At 39.3% G+C, this 17,849-nt stretch overlaps 2 protein-coding genes across 6 annotated transcripts in view; one reads left to right on the top strand and one right to left on the bottom strand.

Annotated features, from left to right (window-relative positions):
* Positions 1-14,803, bottom strand: part of LOC124164578 (S1 RNA-binding domain-containing protein 1) — a 95,611-nt gene extending 80,808 nt beyond the window's left edge. For all 3 annotated transcript variants that reach the window (XM_046541971.1, XM_046541973.1, XM_046541974.1), the window contains exons 1-4: positions 13,566-14,803; positions 13,275-13,492; positions 7,553-7,670; positions 5,194-5,438 (exon numbers count right to left, since the gene is read on the bottom strand). In XM_046541971.1, the coding sequence (XP_046397927.1) occupies positions 5,194-5,438; positions 7,553-7,670; positions 13,275-13,492; positions 13,566-14,711 (1,727 nt within the window). In that variant the 5' untranslated portion in view covers positions 14,712-14,803. The remainder of the gene's footprint in view (positions 1-5,193; positions 5,439-7,552; positions 7,671-13,274; positions 13,493-13,565) is intronic.
* Positions 14,804-14,865: 62 nt separating this feature from the next.
* LOC124164579 (polypeptide N-acetylgalactosaminyltransferase 35A-like) overlaps positions 14,866-17,849 on the top strand; it is a 43,560-nt gene continuing 40,576 nt past the window's right edge. The window contains exons 1-3 of one of the 3 annotated variants that reach the window (XM_046541977.1): positions 14,866-15,468; positions 15,662-15,823; positions 16,208-16,374. In XM_046541977.1, the coding sequence (XP_046397933.1) occupies positions 15,077-15,468; positions 15,662-15,823; positions 16,208-16,374 (721 nt within the window). In that variant the 5' untranslated portion in view covers positions 14,866-15,076. The remainder of the gene's footprint in view (positions 15,469-15,661; positions 15,824-16,207; positions 16,375-17,849) is intronic. The other 2 variants (XM_046541976.1, XM_046541975.1) reach the window with 2 other exon arrangements.

A 17,849-nucleotide genomic window follows, 5' to 3' on the forward strand; every position in this document is an offset into this window, starting at 1 on the left:
CGGGATTAGGGATCCAGTTTGACTGTAGGTTACTACTGACCACCACTGCTTGAGTGCGACCGCTGAGGTAAGATCTAAACCAGTCAACAGCACTCTTTGAGAAATTTAGGGTACTCAGCTTGCGGAGGAGCAATTCATGGCAAATGGAGTCGAAAGCCTTGGTGAAATCGAATAATACTAAGATCGTCACCTGGCGTTTGTCCATTGCCTCACGAATGTCCTCGGTAATTTTTAAGAGTGCAGTTTGAGTGCTATGTCGACCACGGAAGCCAGACTGCAAGGGGTTTAGTAAGTTAGCAGTGGATGTATATGAGCTTAATTGCTGAAATACAATCTGCTCAAATATCTTGGCAATGGTATACTTTGGCCCTGAATCGTTCGGGCATTCGACGGTCGCACAATACGCCAGTCACTTGGCGCCATTTCAGCCATGTTGCATTAATTCGAGTTCGGGTGTTGGCGGTTGTGCTTCCATCGTTGCTGATGACAGAGCCCAAATATTTAAACTTCTCGATCTTTTCAAGGTCCTCGCCGTCGAATCTGATCGTGCCATCGGTTTGAGGTCCACACTCCATGTACTCAGTCTTCTTGGTGTTTAATTGCAACCCATAGTTGTCGAGTCGTACCTTCCATAGTTGGGTCGCTGCTGTAATTCGGGTCTGGTGGTGCTGGCAAGGAAGACATCATCGGCGAACAGTAGTGACCAAGGATGTGATTCTTGGAGACAGGCCGTGAGTGTGTCCATGCATAGGATGAAAAGGAGCGGAGAGAGGGCCGATCTTTGGTGGACGCCAACAGTGATTGGGAAAGGCGGTGATATTCCTGATGGGCAACGGACCGCGCTGGTGACGTTGGTGTAGAGAAGCTTCACCAATGGCACGTAGACTTCAGGGACGTAGTGAGATCTGAGGGAATGCCAGATAAGGTCGTGTGGCACGCGATCGAAGGCCTTCTCCAGATCAAGGAAAGACATATGCACTGGCTTGTTCTTCTCTCGGTGCCTCTCCAAGAGCAGCCTAGCTGCGTGTATTGCGTCTGTAGTGCCACTCCCCTTTACAAATCCACACTGGTTGGGTGTGATGTGAACAATGTGTCTGAGCCTAGCATCAATCACTCTTTCGAATATTTTCATGGCGTGGCATAAAAGCCGGATCGGGCGGTAGTTTGAGTATTCTGCGACGTCGTCTTTACCCTTCCAGATGGGTACAGACACTGGGAAGATGTTGTAAAAATATTACCGAAGCCCTCTGTCGGCCGTCGAGGAAAGTTAACGTTTTGCCTATCTTTCTCGGGGTAAAACTTAAAATAAACAAATAAATATTCAATGTTCAATTTGCTGAAGACCATGAGTTTTTCTTCATTTTGCTTTTTTATATTAATAACGTAAATTACATTAGAGAAGAAATTCTTTGTTCATTACAATCTAGTTTGTATTCAGATTTGTTGTCATATGCAAGATTTATAATTTATAATTTTTTTATTTATTCAGCTTTTATGCACGCTAGATATTTTAAATACACTTTCGAATTAATGTGTAACAGTTGAATACTGTTACTATCATTAAAAAAACACATTAAACAACAATTCCATACTGTGCCATAATTAACCAAAAAACGCGAAAAAAATCTACTTACATTACCTAAGATAAAAGTTGATTTCTCAAGAATGGTTAAACATAATTTGGTACTTTAAAAAGCAATGTACAGCTGAACTTCTGGGCAAATCGCACTTACCACATGTGCCGCGTAATGTATAAATATATTGCACAACAGCCATGGGACACACTTGCCCCATGTACGGGGTAAGTGCGATCCCTCTACAAGATTGTAAGTAAAAATTTATAAAAATTACCACTTTACAGAGAGAGGATTTTTAATCTAATTATCATTTTCAGTGATTCACATACATATTAGACATTGAATCTCCTGTTTTTAGCTAGCCTAGAAAATTTTCCTAAGCTAGTTAAAGTTGATGTATGCTATTTAGGGGTCGCACTTACCCCACCTTACCTTACTCAAAACACAATTACAGGTATGAAAACGCAAAAATTTGAATTCCGACACTGGGAAAGAAATTTGCTTTTAGACCCGCATTGAATGGGTTAATAAATACTATACATTTTGTGAAATACCTGGATCAGAGATATGGATGATGCATGATACAATTGAGCAGAGATATGGATGCACAAGCGAAGAGTTTGACCCAAGCTAGCAATAGGGTAGTTTCCTTCATCAAAGGAAACGAAAGGCATTGATTGTGATTCGTTACCCACCATTAGTGTATTCATAATATACAAATTATTTGGTTTTAGAAATCCCAGTTCAGACGAATGGCAAGGGTCAATTTTATCCTCATTAGAAAAAGGCCAGATTGGCGCCCATGCGATGCCACTCCACGTGACGTCACAGGGACCTAGTTTCTACACGAGAAGATAGGAGTTTTACATCGTCTGAGATTACCAATGCATACATGAGTCACAGAGCTCAGGGAAACATCTCTTAATAATCACTTATTAAAATTGTCTAAGGTCGGAAAGTTTCCTTCATTTGATAAGGTAGTAATAATCCATATTTAAGCCAAGCGCTACCTGCTAGCAGCCTGCGTCGTATCAGTGCTCAAGTCTCGCCTCAAGGTCACCTCACAGGGTGGCAGCGGGAACCAGAAATATGCCACACGAACTTTTTCCCATCATTCCTACTTAGCCGTCGCGTTTTCGCGTGCTTGAAAATTTTCACTTTTCGTTTAATCGCAAAAATAGATATCGTCATTTGAAAATCTAAGAGCCTGAAATGCGTCCTCCAGGAGTACATAATAATCTTTCGATTTAGGCAATAAAAAAATAATAGGAAACCACCCTATTCAGAAATGGAAGATTTCTATTTCCAAAATAAGCATAAATATTTTGTTGAGTGACGTCTCAGGATAGCCTCCTTGGTCAAACTTTGCCTCGGTATTTGTACCTTTTCACTTTTGAGAACGACTTACCCTTCCTCTTCCCATTCCTCTTTGCCGAAAACAACCTTGTTTCACCTGCCCAATGTAATGGCATGGCAGGGACGCTATTGACACACACACTCTCACTTACTTGGCGCAGTTACTCAGTCACCAGTAGACTCGCCGGAGGTCAGCCACAATGTAGTCATAAGTTGGAGTCGAAGCGCCCGTGCGCCGTATGGCCCGTGCGACCTAAGTGCCTCGCTATCCACCCCTAAATTTTGGCTATTCTAGATGCACAAGTCCATTATTACTTTATGTCCTTCGATTGAACTGGTTTGGAAAGTGGGATTTTGCATGGAAATTAACTAAGGGCTAAAAACTTTAAATATTTGAGTGTGATTTTTCACTTGCCGACACCAAGGGCAAGAACTCACACTTGAAAGCGTGCGACCCAGGACACAACTTTAAGTGGTGGGCCGAGACGTTGGCATTGTTATGGCTTGAAATTCAGAGGCCATTTACACAATATTTAGCAAAGAACAGGGCTATTTGTGAGGTGGAAGACGGTGCACAAACAACCCTGTTTGTCATAAAATAGGAGCTCCGGGAGAATGGAGAAGGAAGGCGATGACCGAACGACAGGCGAATAAGATTGGAAACGAAATATAAACACCATTGATAGAGCGCTCGAAGGTATCACCTTTCAGAAGGGAAAATTAGAAGAAATGTCGGGAAAACCAAAGCAATGGGCAATTGTGCCTTCTGAATTTCATTAAGTTGCCGTTCCGAGCTCTCTCCCTGCCCACATTAACGGCGCTTTTCCCAGCCCGCATTAATACACAGATAAAATAGTTTCAAAACACTCACAAGAGCAATGTAAACGATTTAATTAAACTTCTTCTTGCCCTAGGGTGAGCACATAGAAAAACTTAGTAATAGAGGAAAAAACGAAAAATTAAAGAAGGGAACTTACGGGGAATGGTTATTACTTTCGAATTTTCAATGGGAGGCAGCCCACCTTTCTCAAGTGAAAAAAGGAAGAAAAGATACAGGACGATGACACATTGTGGCGTGGAAATGGAATGAAGGCCGAAAACACATGGAAAAATTTCACCTGAACTGGGAATCGAACCACAGACCTTATGATTTCTGAGCAGATACTCAGACCACCAAGCTATCCAGGCTAATCTTATCTCCAGCATTTTCGTTGGGGTTTATGCAACCAATTACCCTGAGATGTAGCCCAATGAGTCGCCCAAGAGTTGGCTCTGGGCGTAGGTCCCACCATGAAGGAAGAATTCAACGCAAATTGAAGAAGAAATGGAATTAAAGATGGTCACAATCACATAAATAGTACGATAAACATAGCATGTGCGTTTCGGGGAACGCTGATCCCAACAAGAAGAAACAAACCATATAGCTACGAGTTCACAGTTACCAATAGTGGGCGCTTTCCATTGATCCACACACGTCAACTTGCGTCTCGGTTTCCGTATCCCATTCTGTATGTGTCGCCGACTGTTGTGACACAAGTCAAGAAACGAAGACAAACGTGCAGGAATTTGATAGTTTCCATGAGTCAACACTAGTGGACGCGTGAGTTGCAAGAATGGAAAGCACCCAGTGTAGAGTCACCAGAAGGGTATGGGAGAGAAAGACTGAGGAGGATAGCACTGGAGGAGAGGGCTGTTAATACTGAAAAATAAGGAGCTGAGTGAGGGAAGTAGATATTTAAAGCAAGGAAGTAAAGAAACAAACCTTCAGAAATATGTACACGAAACCTAACACATGAATGATGTTGAAATACACTTAATTGACAAGAGGAAAAATTCCCCCTCAATTACGTAAACAGGATCCTAGACATGTTGACCGTGATGCAGATGACAGTGAGCAGCAATGGATGAAAACAACAATGCCAGTGGATTTCTGATGTCGTGGGTGTATGTACTACATATTTATGACCATTCCATTCATATTCACGAACCATTTATTCACACCTGATAGAATAAACCTATAGCCTCAGAGGATATTCATATAGCCACTAATTAGTTAACTCCCTAGACAATTTTAGAACAGTTCACAGTACCAAATGTTAAGCCCTAACAGTCCATCCCAGATAGAAATGCTAGGTAGAATTGCCTTCCACGACCATTTAAGAACCTTAGCACATTTGCACAATAATGAACGTGGTACGTAATCCCCTCTCTTGGGGTAATTGCAATGTGTGTCTGCACCAATAAGATCATTTTTACTTACAATTTCCGGAGATTATCTTGGACTTCCCGATCTTTGCTAATGATATCAGCTATGATGTGCTGCATCCCAGTCTCTACTTCTTTGATATCTGCTAAACCTTTGGTTTTCTGGTGGCAAACAAAGTGCGCTAAACATATGGGATCCATTGAGTTTCCACAGAGAAGGGTGACAGCAGGTGTTTCCAGTCCTAATTCCCTTGCTCTGTCGGCCAACGTTCCCTTGGGTGCTGTCTTAAATAATGATTTCTGAAAAAAAAGTGAGTTCAACAGATGATAATTCCATTTTTAACAATAAAAGTAAAATTCAGGTAAAAATACTAGATGAAAGAATGCTAAAAACGGGAAGTACATACACTGAAAAAGGGCCCTAGTTACAATAGCAGGTCATTTTCACATATACATCTAAGATAATGCGTGAGGAAAAATGACTAGCAGATAACCCTCATGCCTAAAACCAGAGACACCCAAGGCGAAATTCATCGTTCCAAGCCGTCAAAATTTGCTTTATTTCCTGAATAAGTATTGAAATTACAACGTATCAGTATTCTCCTTTAGGGATATGTAACGTAGGAGTACATATTTCCTAGTAAGCATTGACAAAATTATCCTTTCCCGCCCGAGAATTTTCTCTACGCGCGCATGGAGGTTGCAAGACAAAGCGAGAAGCTCGGCTCAGTGGCGCCGTAATATTTTGTTGTAATATCAAAACCTTGTAACTCCCTTCCAAATTGAGATAGGTAAATGATTTTTTCACTAAAAATAGCTTTCTAGTTTTCTTCAAATTTGATTCACAGCATATAGGGACCTATGACGTAAGAAACGTAAGTTAGTAGGCGACTACTTTTTACCTTACAAAAATCCCAATTTTCTTGTCCTGTTGGGTGTAACATCGGTATAACAATTTTTTTCCCAAAAACTTTGAAAAAAGGTGAAAACCTTCAAAGAGAAAATAGTATGAAGAAATTTATGTAGAAGATTCAATTCAATACACTCAACGGTTAGGCAACAATTGCGAGAAGAAGACAAAGTAAAAAAATACAAGTTTTTAACGGAAATTTAAGGAAATGTTTTTTATAGCTTTTATTATAATTTTTATCGAAAAACTATTGGTACCAATGAATGCAGCGTCTCATTCTACATTAGAATGCATATTTTAACTAATGCAGAGTGCAATATTAATTTTCATGCTGTAATTGATGGCTTGGAACCGCGCTCCCGGCCTTACGGAGAATAACATGGGAAACGAATCTCCATAAGAACCCATACTGTCAACTGAATGTGGAGCGCTCTATACGACGAGAGTCAAATAGCCCGCGCGATTGGAGCTGTGAGCCTTAGAGCCATCTGAGCCACAGCTCCAGAACTACGTCAAAAACGCACACGCTCTGATAAGATGGGCTTGGTCCTCCTCTCCTCGCTAAAACTTAGTTCACTTCAATGAAATACATACATAGGAATTTACAACACAATTACCTCCAACAACACTCCTCGTTCATGTTTTATCAACAACAAACAAACCTCACAATTTGCCAAACACCTCTTGGATTCCGACCACACATGCGTTTTCAAACCGATAATCCAACATAAAGAAAAACGACCCAAGGCTTGACGCACTCGAGCAGTTGGAAATTTTAGTGGGCCAAGCCTCACCCAACATCACATTAGTTAACGAGCAATTGTATTCTCACCATTCACCACTGTTCAATGTTTTTTCCGAGAAACCATTACGAATGCCACTCACCACTCCATAACACCCCTCCCCGTATTTCGTCAACATACACCAACCCTCGGCTACCCCGTGCAGTGACCCATCAGCGACGTACTTCCCAAACCTACCTTCCCTTACCCCCTCCCTCATTCCCCCCCGTTCCCCACCTCCACTCCACTGCCCCTCTAACGCCTTCAAGGGTATAAATTCTATGTACTGATACTTGTAATTGCCAGATGATAATACGCTGTATCGAAACCGGTCGCAAATATATTTTATTTTGTGGAACAGCAAAGTCTTTCTCTTAACCTTTGTGCAACAACAAATGTGTTAATGATCGCAAAATAAGTAAGGTAAGTTCATATTAGGTATTTTCTTAAATTTGATATTAACTGCAACATAAAATGAGATGAACAGAGAATTTGTTTAGGGTCATGATTGAAATTTGAACCCCAACATTAAATGCTACATAATGTGTGATACATATTGTTACAGAAAAAAAGATGTGTGATACATATTGTTATAGAGGACATTAACTTGACACTTGCCAGCATGTCTTCAAACAATTACTCACAAAAACTGGACTCTTAAAGCAGATCAAGAGAAGATTAATTTTAAGATAAATTTTCAGTGATGAGCCACCTGTACTTACTATATGATCCAATTCACCCAGGCTCCTGGCACAAAGTATTTCATTTTCTACTGATTTTGTCAACTTGCCCATTTTCTCCACAGTGGCAACAAGATTTGCTGCCTTTGTTTTCACTTGCCTAGATAAAAAAATGAAAATACATATGGTATTTATACGAGTAAAAAGTTTTACAAATGCTAACCTACAACTATACAGAGTGCCTGATGAATTGAAAATTAATGTTTAGGTCTATAAGATGCTTTCTTATCAAAATAAGTAGCTTGCCAGGAGTCTTGGAAAGGCCTGCAGGTCATCCTAGCATCCTTCCAGCATCGAGATAACTTGTCACAGAATGGAAATAGTTCAATGGACTTATTAGCCACCTTTACATTTCCTTTCTAAAGAAATAACTAAAGAAAAATCTATACATCATACTTATGAATAAGACCTTTTAGTATTCCCACATATCAGCACACATCATCACAGAAAAGAGACTTGTAGTTTTCTCCATCTCTCAATGGTTTCCTATACGTACATATTATGAACCTGGAAGAGTGTAATGACAACATAACTCCATCAAAGTTGATGTGATGCTTGCACGAGACAGCAATCTCATCTTTGGTCCATTTTTCCACATGTCTTATGCAACAATGGTGCTCCTTGAGTGGGATTTTTATGGTTTGCTTGGTTTCTACAATGCAGGCTTAGCTGCACCCACAGGTTATGTGATCAGTGACTGGAATGGTGCATTTCAATAGTGACTATGGAATGGACATTCTTACCTCTAATCTTAGGTATTTAACTCAGCCTTCACTTTGTTTAAGTTTGAGGCATTTGTAACAGAAAGCACTTGATATAACTCACACTTTATAACATGTGTTACCCATCATCTGGGTAACATTTTATTCAGGTTAAGTGTGTGTCCACTTACGGCTAGAGGAGGAAAGAGGAAGTCAGTTTAGAAAAATGGAGAGGGTTGAAGGTTGTGTCAATCGGTAGTGTTCTTTGGAGGAAATTCTTCTCCTATTTTCTGGAACACATGGAATTTTGAAGATTTTAGGGATTTTAATTCTGAAATTTTACGTGAACATGATATGGGGGCTAAACTTGATTTTTAACTCCATGGAATACTTCTAGCACATACACAGCTGAAGTGCCTAAACATCAGGACATCAATAGGAGAACATTGTTGCTAAGTCTCTAAATCTAAACCATTTTCGCTGTTGATCCAAACTATGGAAAAGGAATTAGCCTGCAAGCAGTGAACATGCACAAACAGTAGTGCAATCTTAAGATCGCAAAACATTCCGCATCTCTCCATTTCTCCCCATCTCAGTCGAGTTCTTTTTCCACCCTGAGGCTCTCCTAACCCGCATCCTTCTTCATCTGCCTTCTCCCTAAGACTCCCTCTGCACACTTTTCATCAATTTTTCCTTTCATTATTTTCCCCACGTATCTGCTGTGTTTCAATTTGTGGCTGATCCAACGTGTTCTTCTGCGGCATCGAGTGTGATCCCCAGTGTCCTTTCTTCTCCTATTCTTCTATATACATCTCACTCAATCCGTCCATTTTATCTCCCACATCCTCCTCCATCACCACGTCTCAAAGGCCTCTATGTATTCTGTTCTCATCACTCATTCCAGTCGTTCAGAACCATTGAGAGCCCACACAAATGTTTTAACGTGCCTACTATTCCCTGGTCTCCAGAAATACGTTCTTTGGGCTTTGGGAAGTGGCCTCTTTGCCACAAGCGCTGCTGAGGCTTTTTGACACTTGACGTCAGTCATACTTGTACCACCCAAGGAAATGGTGCTCCAAGGTATGTGAATGACTCCACTAGATCCAATCTCCCTCCCTCCTTTGACGCCAATGTCCGTCACAGTTTTCTCTCTCATCCTCACACAAGTACATGTCTAGCTATTCTTCCTATTTATTTTCACACTGTACTCCTCAAGCACTTGTTCAATTTCGGTGATCTGGTCCACTATGTCTTCCTCATTGCCTCTGATGGTTGAAATGTCATCTGCAAATCTTAGCATGTTTATTTCATCTCCATTCTCCTTGAAACCCTCAATTCCACTTTGTTCTGTATTTTATTGTTTCCTCGATGCACACATGTAAGAGCACTGGTAATAAGTTACATCCTTGCTGGAAACCTTTGTCAATTCTTGCATATAAGTACATATGTATATTTCTAGCTGTTTGGGTGCGTATAATGGCTACCTGATCCCCGTATAGCTGGTAGATGATTCTTCTGTCATTGTAGTCTAGTCTACTTATTTTCCGAAAGTCCACAGGGGCTACATACAATGGCTTTTTTAAGTGGATCATTTTCTCAACTACAATTCTCCAGCATAGAATTGCCTCCCTTGTCCCTCTATTCTTTCTACATCTGAATTAGTTCTCAAGTTCTCCTCTATTTTGCCTTTGATCTACCTTCCTACGAGGATTGTACCAAAATTAAGGTTCCCAGATTTTTTACAAATAGAAAAATTTGTTAATTGCTATTAATTATCACATTGTTGACAATCTTACAATTTTGCCTATTTTTCTCTCCATTTTTTTACTCATTTTTGAAGACAGTGCTACATCTTTTGTATCCCTAAGTTGAAGAAGTCTCCTGCCAACCGATTGAGGAAGCGTGTGACCTCTGCTCGGACTTCATCGTAGCTCCTGAAGCGTTTGCCACCTAAGTGCTTTGTTTTGGGGGTGTAATGGAACACCCACGTTTCATCTCCCGTGACGATAGACTCCAGTAATTTTTCCTTGTAGCCTCCCCCCTCTCTTTGTTGAAGAAAGTTGCGAACATAGTCAAGGTATTGCTCCATGTGTTCGTCAGTCATCATCCGGGGAACCCAACAAGCACACATCTTGCGATGACCCAACATTTCTGTTAAAGTTCTTTCAATTGTGCCATCGGAAGCTTCAGGAATGCCTTCAACAAGTTCATGGACAGTCAGGGTTGATAAAAATCATGATTTTTTTCAAAAAGATCATTTTTGTTGAATTTTTTGATTTAATCTGATTTTATTGATTTATATGAGATTTTTATGATTCTCCATTCATCAAAAATTCAGTTATTTGCAAAACTAACTATTTGGGCAGCATATTGGAGAATGATCGTTTGCAGAAACAACCAGAGGCAACATACTCTAAACTCAATACAACATTTAGTCAATCAGGGGAGAGAACTATGGAAATGCCAATGGCATCAAATTAAAAATTACACCAGCATAATATAAAATTGCCATTGGAAGTATCACATGTACTATATTCTGCAGTTCTAAAGTATATGAAGTTTAGAAAAATTCTGTAATTGCAAGTTTGTATGGTGCCTACACTTAGAAGTTAAATCAGACAACAATTTTTTTTCAACGGATACACTAGTATTCTAACCAAAGCCATTTTTTAAATTTTCATGTTACATGCATTCCTACAGTATCATTTCTATTTAAGAGCCACCATTGTGCTGATAACTGTCGATTCATTGTATTAATTAAGAAATAAAAATCAAAATTATGCATTTACAGCTTCCTTTTCTTGACTCCTTAATAATCAAATATATAGGTCACATTATGATTTAAATCACCTGATTTAAAAAAATAAAAATCAAGTGATTTAAATCAAAGTGATTTAAATCAATCAACCCTGTGGACAGTGACCATCCAATCTCACCGTTGATCTTCTGGACGGTCGCATCCGATACCGGTGGCCTTCTGCTCTGTTCTACATGGTGAACTTCCGTGCGGCCCTCAGCAAAAGCCCTGCACCATTTGCGGACGTGCTGAATGGACATGCACTCTTCACCATGAACTTCAGTCAGTTGCCAATGAATCTCCACGGGCGGTAGGGGAACCACTGCTCATGGCACAGTTGTGGGATTTAGCCTATCAACTTCCCTCAACATTGTAGCTCATTGGGAACCTTACTTTTGGTGCAACCCTCGTATTATAATAGATAGGATTTTGGAGGCATTGGGAGGCCCCGGTCCAAATCCTGGTTGAGTCAAATATTTCTTCATGGCAAACTTCATCCTTTGGTTTTTTTTCATGTGACACAAGGCTCAATGTTCGGTGCTCCTCAGAATTGTCACCTCATGCCTTTTATGGAATGGTCGCCATTGCGCCTCTCTTGAAGTCTTCTGTCAGCATTCTGGATTCATATCAGTCTCGAATTATACCACATATTGCATCTTACAATTTCTCACTTATTTCCAGCTAATTGTCCATGGAAGCGGCACACCACCTGCTTTTCTCCCAGACGTCTTATTCATTATCGCCAGAGAATGCAGATGATTCCATCGATGCTCTTGTTTCATTCCTTTCAACTTCTTGTTCACAGCTGACTTTCCATTATCACAAGGTTGTGGTCACTGTTTATATGTGCTCCCAGGTAAGTCTTGCACTGCTTCACCTGGCTCTTGTACCTTTGTCTTACCAGAATGCAGTCAATCTGCTGTCTAGTTCTGTCTTTTGACCATTGCATTCCAATCCCCCATTACTATCAGGTTTTCATTCCTTTTGAATACTCTCCGGAACTCTTCCCGTTGCTCGTACATTTCTTTGATTTCTTCCTCTGAATGGCTCAATGGCATGGTATGCCTGCATTATCACTGTGCCTGTCGTTTCACCATCTACCTTCATCAGCATTATCCTTTCGTTGTCCTGCCAGTACACCTTCACTCTACATCCCATCTCTACGATTACTCAAACTCCTGAAATCTTCTGGTTATCACCTGCAAATATAACTCTATACCCAACACTCCAAAAGTCGTCCGTTCGTACCCACTTGATCTCTTTTACTCCCTACACAATGTCTAAATCATCAATGCCTGCTCATCCCCATTTTCAAGTTCTTCAGTTTCCTGCACACCCCTGCTGATCTCACGCTCCATGTCCCATTCCTAAATCTGACTCCTTCGACTGGAGTAACCTTCCCAGTGGTCCCCAACCTGAGATCCAACTGTGCGACTATTTTACTGGGAAGGATGCCATCATGTCATGTTGAATGCAAGGCTGCATCTTCTAAGGAAGTGAATGTTGTGGTTTCCTGTTGCCTTCTGCATCACTGGTCTCAGACCAATTCTGTGAACTTCCCTCTTCCCCGAAGCAAAGGAATTTGTTATCCAGACGGATCTTTTGTCTTCACCATCTGCGCCAGTGAAACTGCTGCGTCTTTATCACCAGTGGAGTAGAGTAGAAAGGGGCAGTTTGCCAACTACCAATATTCCCAGATTTTGTCTTATTTAATTAAAAAAAAATAGAAAATAATTTTATGGAGGCCCCGGGATTTGAACCAGAAACCTCAGGATTGGAAGTTGAGTGTGCTTACCGTTACATCATTCCAACTAAAACATAAAAAAGTTACTCTTAAGAATCAGTTGAGCATTCAGATAATACAAAAATGCTGAGGGACGATTAATAAAAATTAGAATGTAATAGGGACTGAGGATATTGAACAAAGAAAAGACAGGTAAAGGTATAGCATGATAGCTCAAGTAAGTATCTGATAACAATCAGCTAATTAGAACATGTCTATCAAACAGATGAATGATTTCCTTAGATTATAGTTAGGATATAAAGCCAAGAGCAAGACACCGTGAGGCTGCATTGACACTTTTCTAGCAGTTTATATGCCAATAACTTCACAAACTAGCTCCATAAGTTGCCATCTACTCAAGCAACAAATGACTTTCAGCCATCTTCCAGAAATTATCGGAAAAGGATAGAGAATAATACTTACTTGAGTGTTTCATACGCTTCTTTCACTTTTCGTAGATCTTCTGGAGACATATTACCAGTCATCTCTTTTCTGTACCTAGCAATGAATGGTATAGTATTATCTTCATCCAACAAACGGACAATGTTCTTTGCAATCCAATAGTCTAACGCCAAATCCTCCGACAGGACTTGGGCCTCTTCCCAGGCAGCTTGGTACTTTTTCACATCAGCAGCGTCTACCTATATTATTAGAAGCATTGTGAATACACTTCACTCTCCACAAAATCATAAACTACAACTCATGCAAACAGACCTTTATTTTCTTCCCATTATCTTGCTTAGAACACGCGTCCGGTTCCTCTATCACCGCTTTCCACAGGGGAATACTCTCTCCTTTGGTATCTTGTGAGATTCCTTGAGGATCATTATGACTCCTTTCATAAGTAGATGAGAAGTCACTGATCTCTCCCTTAATAGATTTGGACCCACTATTCACTACAAAATCTCCTTGAACATTTTTTTTTGGTGCAGTCGTTTTCTGGAAACCCTCACTTTCAATTTTGCAGGATACAACGGATTCATTGTACACCCAGTGTTCTTCCTTAACCCTTGAAGCACAGGACTCATTGCGTGCGTTTGATAGATTTTCTGTTTTAATACTTCTTGAACACATTCCCATATCATTGGAATCATCATTACCGAACAACAATTCGTCTTTATCCCTCTTAATTGCCAAAGGATGGGTATTTTCACTCTTCGGAGTGTCCCAGCGAGACTTTTTCACTCGCACGCCCGTGGACTTTAATGATTCAGAACTTTTCCTTTTCTTAGATAGGTTTGATGACGACGGAGAAGCAGCAGCAGTGGTTTTCTTCGTCTTGGGTTTCTTAATTCTAGAACCTGAGGACTCTATGCATTCATTTGATGGATTTTCTGTTTTCAAATTTTCTGAAAAACCTTCCATTTCATTCGAATTGCCATTACCAACTAGCAATTCATTCTTATCCTTTCTAGCTGCCAGCGAGTCATCGTCCTGGGAATCCCATCGTGTTTTTTTCGTTCGTATACCTTTACTTTTCAAAGGTTCGGAACTTTTTCTTTTCCTAGTTAGTTTTGGAGATGAAACAGTAGCGGCTTTCTTTGCCCTGGGTTTACTCACGTTTTTCTTGGGCGCAGCTGCAGCTTTTCCCTTCATCACCTTCACTTTCTCAATAACTTCCGGCTCATAATCAGAATCTTGATCTTCACCGCAACTTTCCCCACTGTCTTCACTAAATACCGGTACTTTGGCACGATTAGTGCGGAGAACCCTCCGTTTCCTACTTTTGGGGGCACCATCTTCACAATTATCATTTATCCGGGCCTTCTGAACAAAACTTTCATTTCCCTCACTCTCATCGCACAATAATTCACTGTCGTCTTCCTCTGAGGAACTTAGAGAGAATTTCTTCCTAGGCATCACTATTAAGGCCTCACAATTGCCAATAGTTTCAACAAGTTGTGACCAAATTGCTAGTTCTTCCCAGCCCGCGATGATAAGTTTTCAAACACACATGAATATCGTAATTCTTCTTTTTCGACGTTTTCGAGTTTTCATCCAATCAAAGAAACTTCCTGAGCAGACGAATTAAGCCCGAAAGAAGCGAATAATGAAAGCTTGTGTTATTATGATAGTTCTTTAGCGTCATTTGTTGCGATAACGCAGTATGAAATGCTCCAGAAGACAAAATTTTCATTTTATGCTATGTGCATTATTATTTAGGTTCTAAACTTCATGTTCGCGAGCCACCAGGATCAACGTTGTGCATTCAACGCGTTGGATGGATGAATGTTGTTGGCAAGCGAAAGTTAACGATTATCCATGCGAATTTCTTTAGTAATTGGCGTTTCTCTGTATTAAATAAAATGGGAAATTCAAGGCGCTGCAATTCATTTTTCTTGGGTATCGCTTGTGCTTCTATTACTTGGACCGTTAGTTTGTATTTATACTTCCAAATAACATGGGAATGGGCTAAAACTGACAGAAGATACAGTGATCATCTTGAAAAGACGGCTCAGGTTGATACATCTCATGGAAATGCCTATGTACCAGCTTATACAGATCATGTTGGAAAGACATACTTGAGGAACAATTTTCTGGAAGATGATTTTGGTGCTGGATTAAAAGGAAAATATAAGAACAGTGAAAAACTCATAAAAAGTCTCGAGTCTAAAAGGTGTTTTTATGTATAATATTTTCGATGTTTTGAGGCTTTTATTTGGTAGTGGTGGTGTTGCTTTGATTTTTGAATCGTTTGTTGTAGTTCTAATGCGATAATGCCTATTTACACTTGAAAAAGTGTTCTGCTTCTTTGATATGGTACACCCTAAGTCATTACCTTATATTTCGGTCATTTATGATTTTTGTAGAAAAATTTGGAGTTCAAAAGGACCAATAGAAGAATTAGGCATGGTGAAATCACCTGATGACCAGAAAATAAGGGATGAAGGATATCGTGTCCATGCTTTTAACGTTTTAGTCAGCCATGGGCTGGGGTATCATCGACAGATACCTGATACTCGTTATTTCTTGTAAGTTTTTGTTCGTATTTTTATGACTTGCCTAATTTATTTTAAGGAAACGTTATTATTTTTTTACCTGATGCTATTATTAAGGACGAGCTTATAAATGTATTGTGTAGCTTATATTTCTCCCAAACCCTTCAAGTTGATATAAGGTTCCTGATCAGCTCAGTCATTCCCTATTTCCTCATATTTTATTGAATTTTCCTATATTCTATTGAAATTTGTCACTTTTCAATAGAACGGAATTGCATATTTCCTATAGCGTTATGAAGTACATTGCAAATGTAATTTATTTTTGCCTATCTTTATTTAGATTTCTTATGTTTAGTTATTTATTTCATGTTGGATTTGGTCAGAAGTAATTAATAGTATGATTCCGTTTATTTATAGGTGTAAAAATCAAACATATCCAGAAAATTTACCTAGTGCCAGCATAATAATCTGTTTCTTCAACGAAGAGCGTGATACTTTGCTTCGTACCGTGCATTCAGTGTTGGACCGCACTGAAGACAAACTTATTCATGAAATACTCTTGGTCAATGACCTCAGCACCATAAGTAAGCAGAAAATTATTGTATTAAACTGATGACCTTTTAAATTTCTCCATCTCTTTTATCTTTTGACCCTGATTTTGTAACGCAATAATATGGTTTATTGGTCGTAAGTATTAAGTTACGGTTGATGTTTCAAGGTAATGTTGCGTGTTGACTTGCAGTTTTATGCTTTGAAGATTAATATATTTTTATCTTAAGGCAGAAACATAGTACTGGTTACTGATTGTTATCAATCATTTGACTGGTTTTATACAGCTTTCAAATGTTTTCCTTGATCAACTTCTCTTTGTATCACTATAGTGATTATTATTTTCTTGACATAAACTTAATATTTTGTGTGTTCATGTCAAGAGTGTTTGTTAGAATCTCTGGGGGTGAATAAGGTGTTGTAGAAAGGTGGAATCTGGATGGAATGTAGGAAGGCAATCATAATCAAACTATAACTTTAGTCTTGCAAAATCATCTTACTTTGCCACACTCTTTATAGACTTTGAACATCATGTGAACAAGTTTAAGCATGAGCCACCGAAAAAATTATAATCAAGCGAAGAAAACGCAGCATTCAATTAAGTATTTCAAAGTTCATGATAATCATAGTGTGTGATGCCACTTTAATTTTTATTATGAAGTCCTTGTTGTTGGTAATTGGCAGTGGAGAGGAACAGAAAGAGATACGTCCAAATTCCACCAATCAAGAGCATGACTGACTTGTTTATTGTAACAATTAAGACACAGGAACAGTACCTGCCCACATACTACAGTGGCCACACTTCTCGGGTGCATTGCTAAAACATGTGAATAATTTAACACCCCACTAAACTCTAAATTTTCCATTAACAAAAATTCGGCTTGCACTAAAAGTAACATTATAATGTTACTTTTTGTGCAAGCCGAATTTTTGTTAATTTGTGAATTTTTGAGCTATAGCTCAAAAGGATGCAAAATATTACAAATAAAAAGTCAAGAATCATACTGCCGTGCATGGAAAATTGAACAACCTGAAAAATTACTTCAATCATGAGAAAATGCAAAAAATATTTGAGTTAGAAACCAAGCAAATTTAAGTAAAAAAAATAAACTTCTTCATTACAAGATTATTTGACTGCATTCATAAGTACATGGAAAAGTCTGAAATTTAATTATCACAATCGAGATTAAATAAATATAATTCCATGCAATTCATTATATTTTTCAATTTTCACCTGACTCCATTATAATGTCTGTGATGTTCATTACTTCTCACATATTTTAGCACGATTATATGTAACTGTGGGATATATTTTATTGTCTGCACCCACTGCTTTCCTCGCCTTCATATCATCTTGATTAGCATGTCTAAGATCCCTAGCCGAAGATTATTCTCATTCTCGAAGCATTATTTATTTTTTCTAATGTAATGTTTGTTTAGCCTCTGCTCTTCTAACTCTAGTGTTAGGCTTGAGAGTGAGCAGCCTTTGAGCCCAGGGTGGTTCACGAGC

The sequence above is a fragment of the Ischnura elegans genome, chromosome 8 (assembly GCF_921293095.1).
Source record: "Ischnura elegans chromosome 8, ioIscEleg1.1, whole genome shotgun sequence".
Classification (NCBI taxonomy): Eukaryota; Metazoa; Arthropoda; class Insecta; order Odonata; family Coenagrionidae; genus Ischnura; species Ischnura elegans.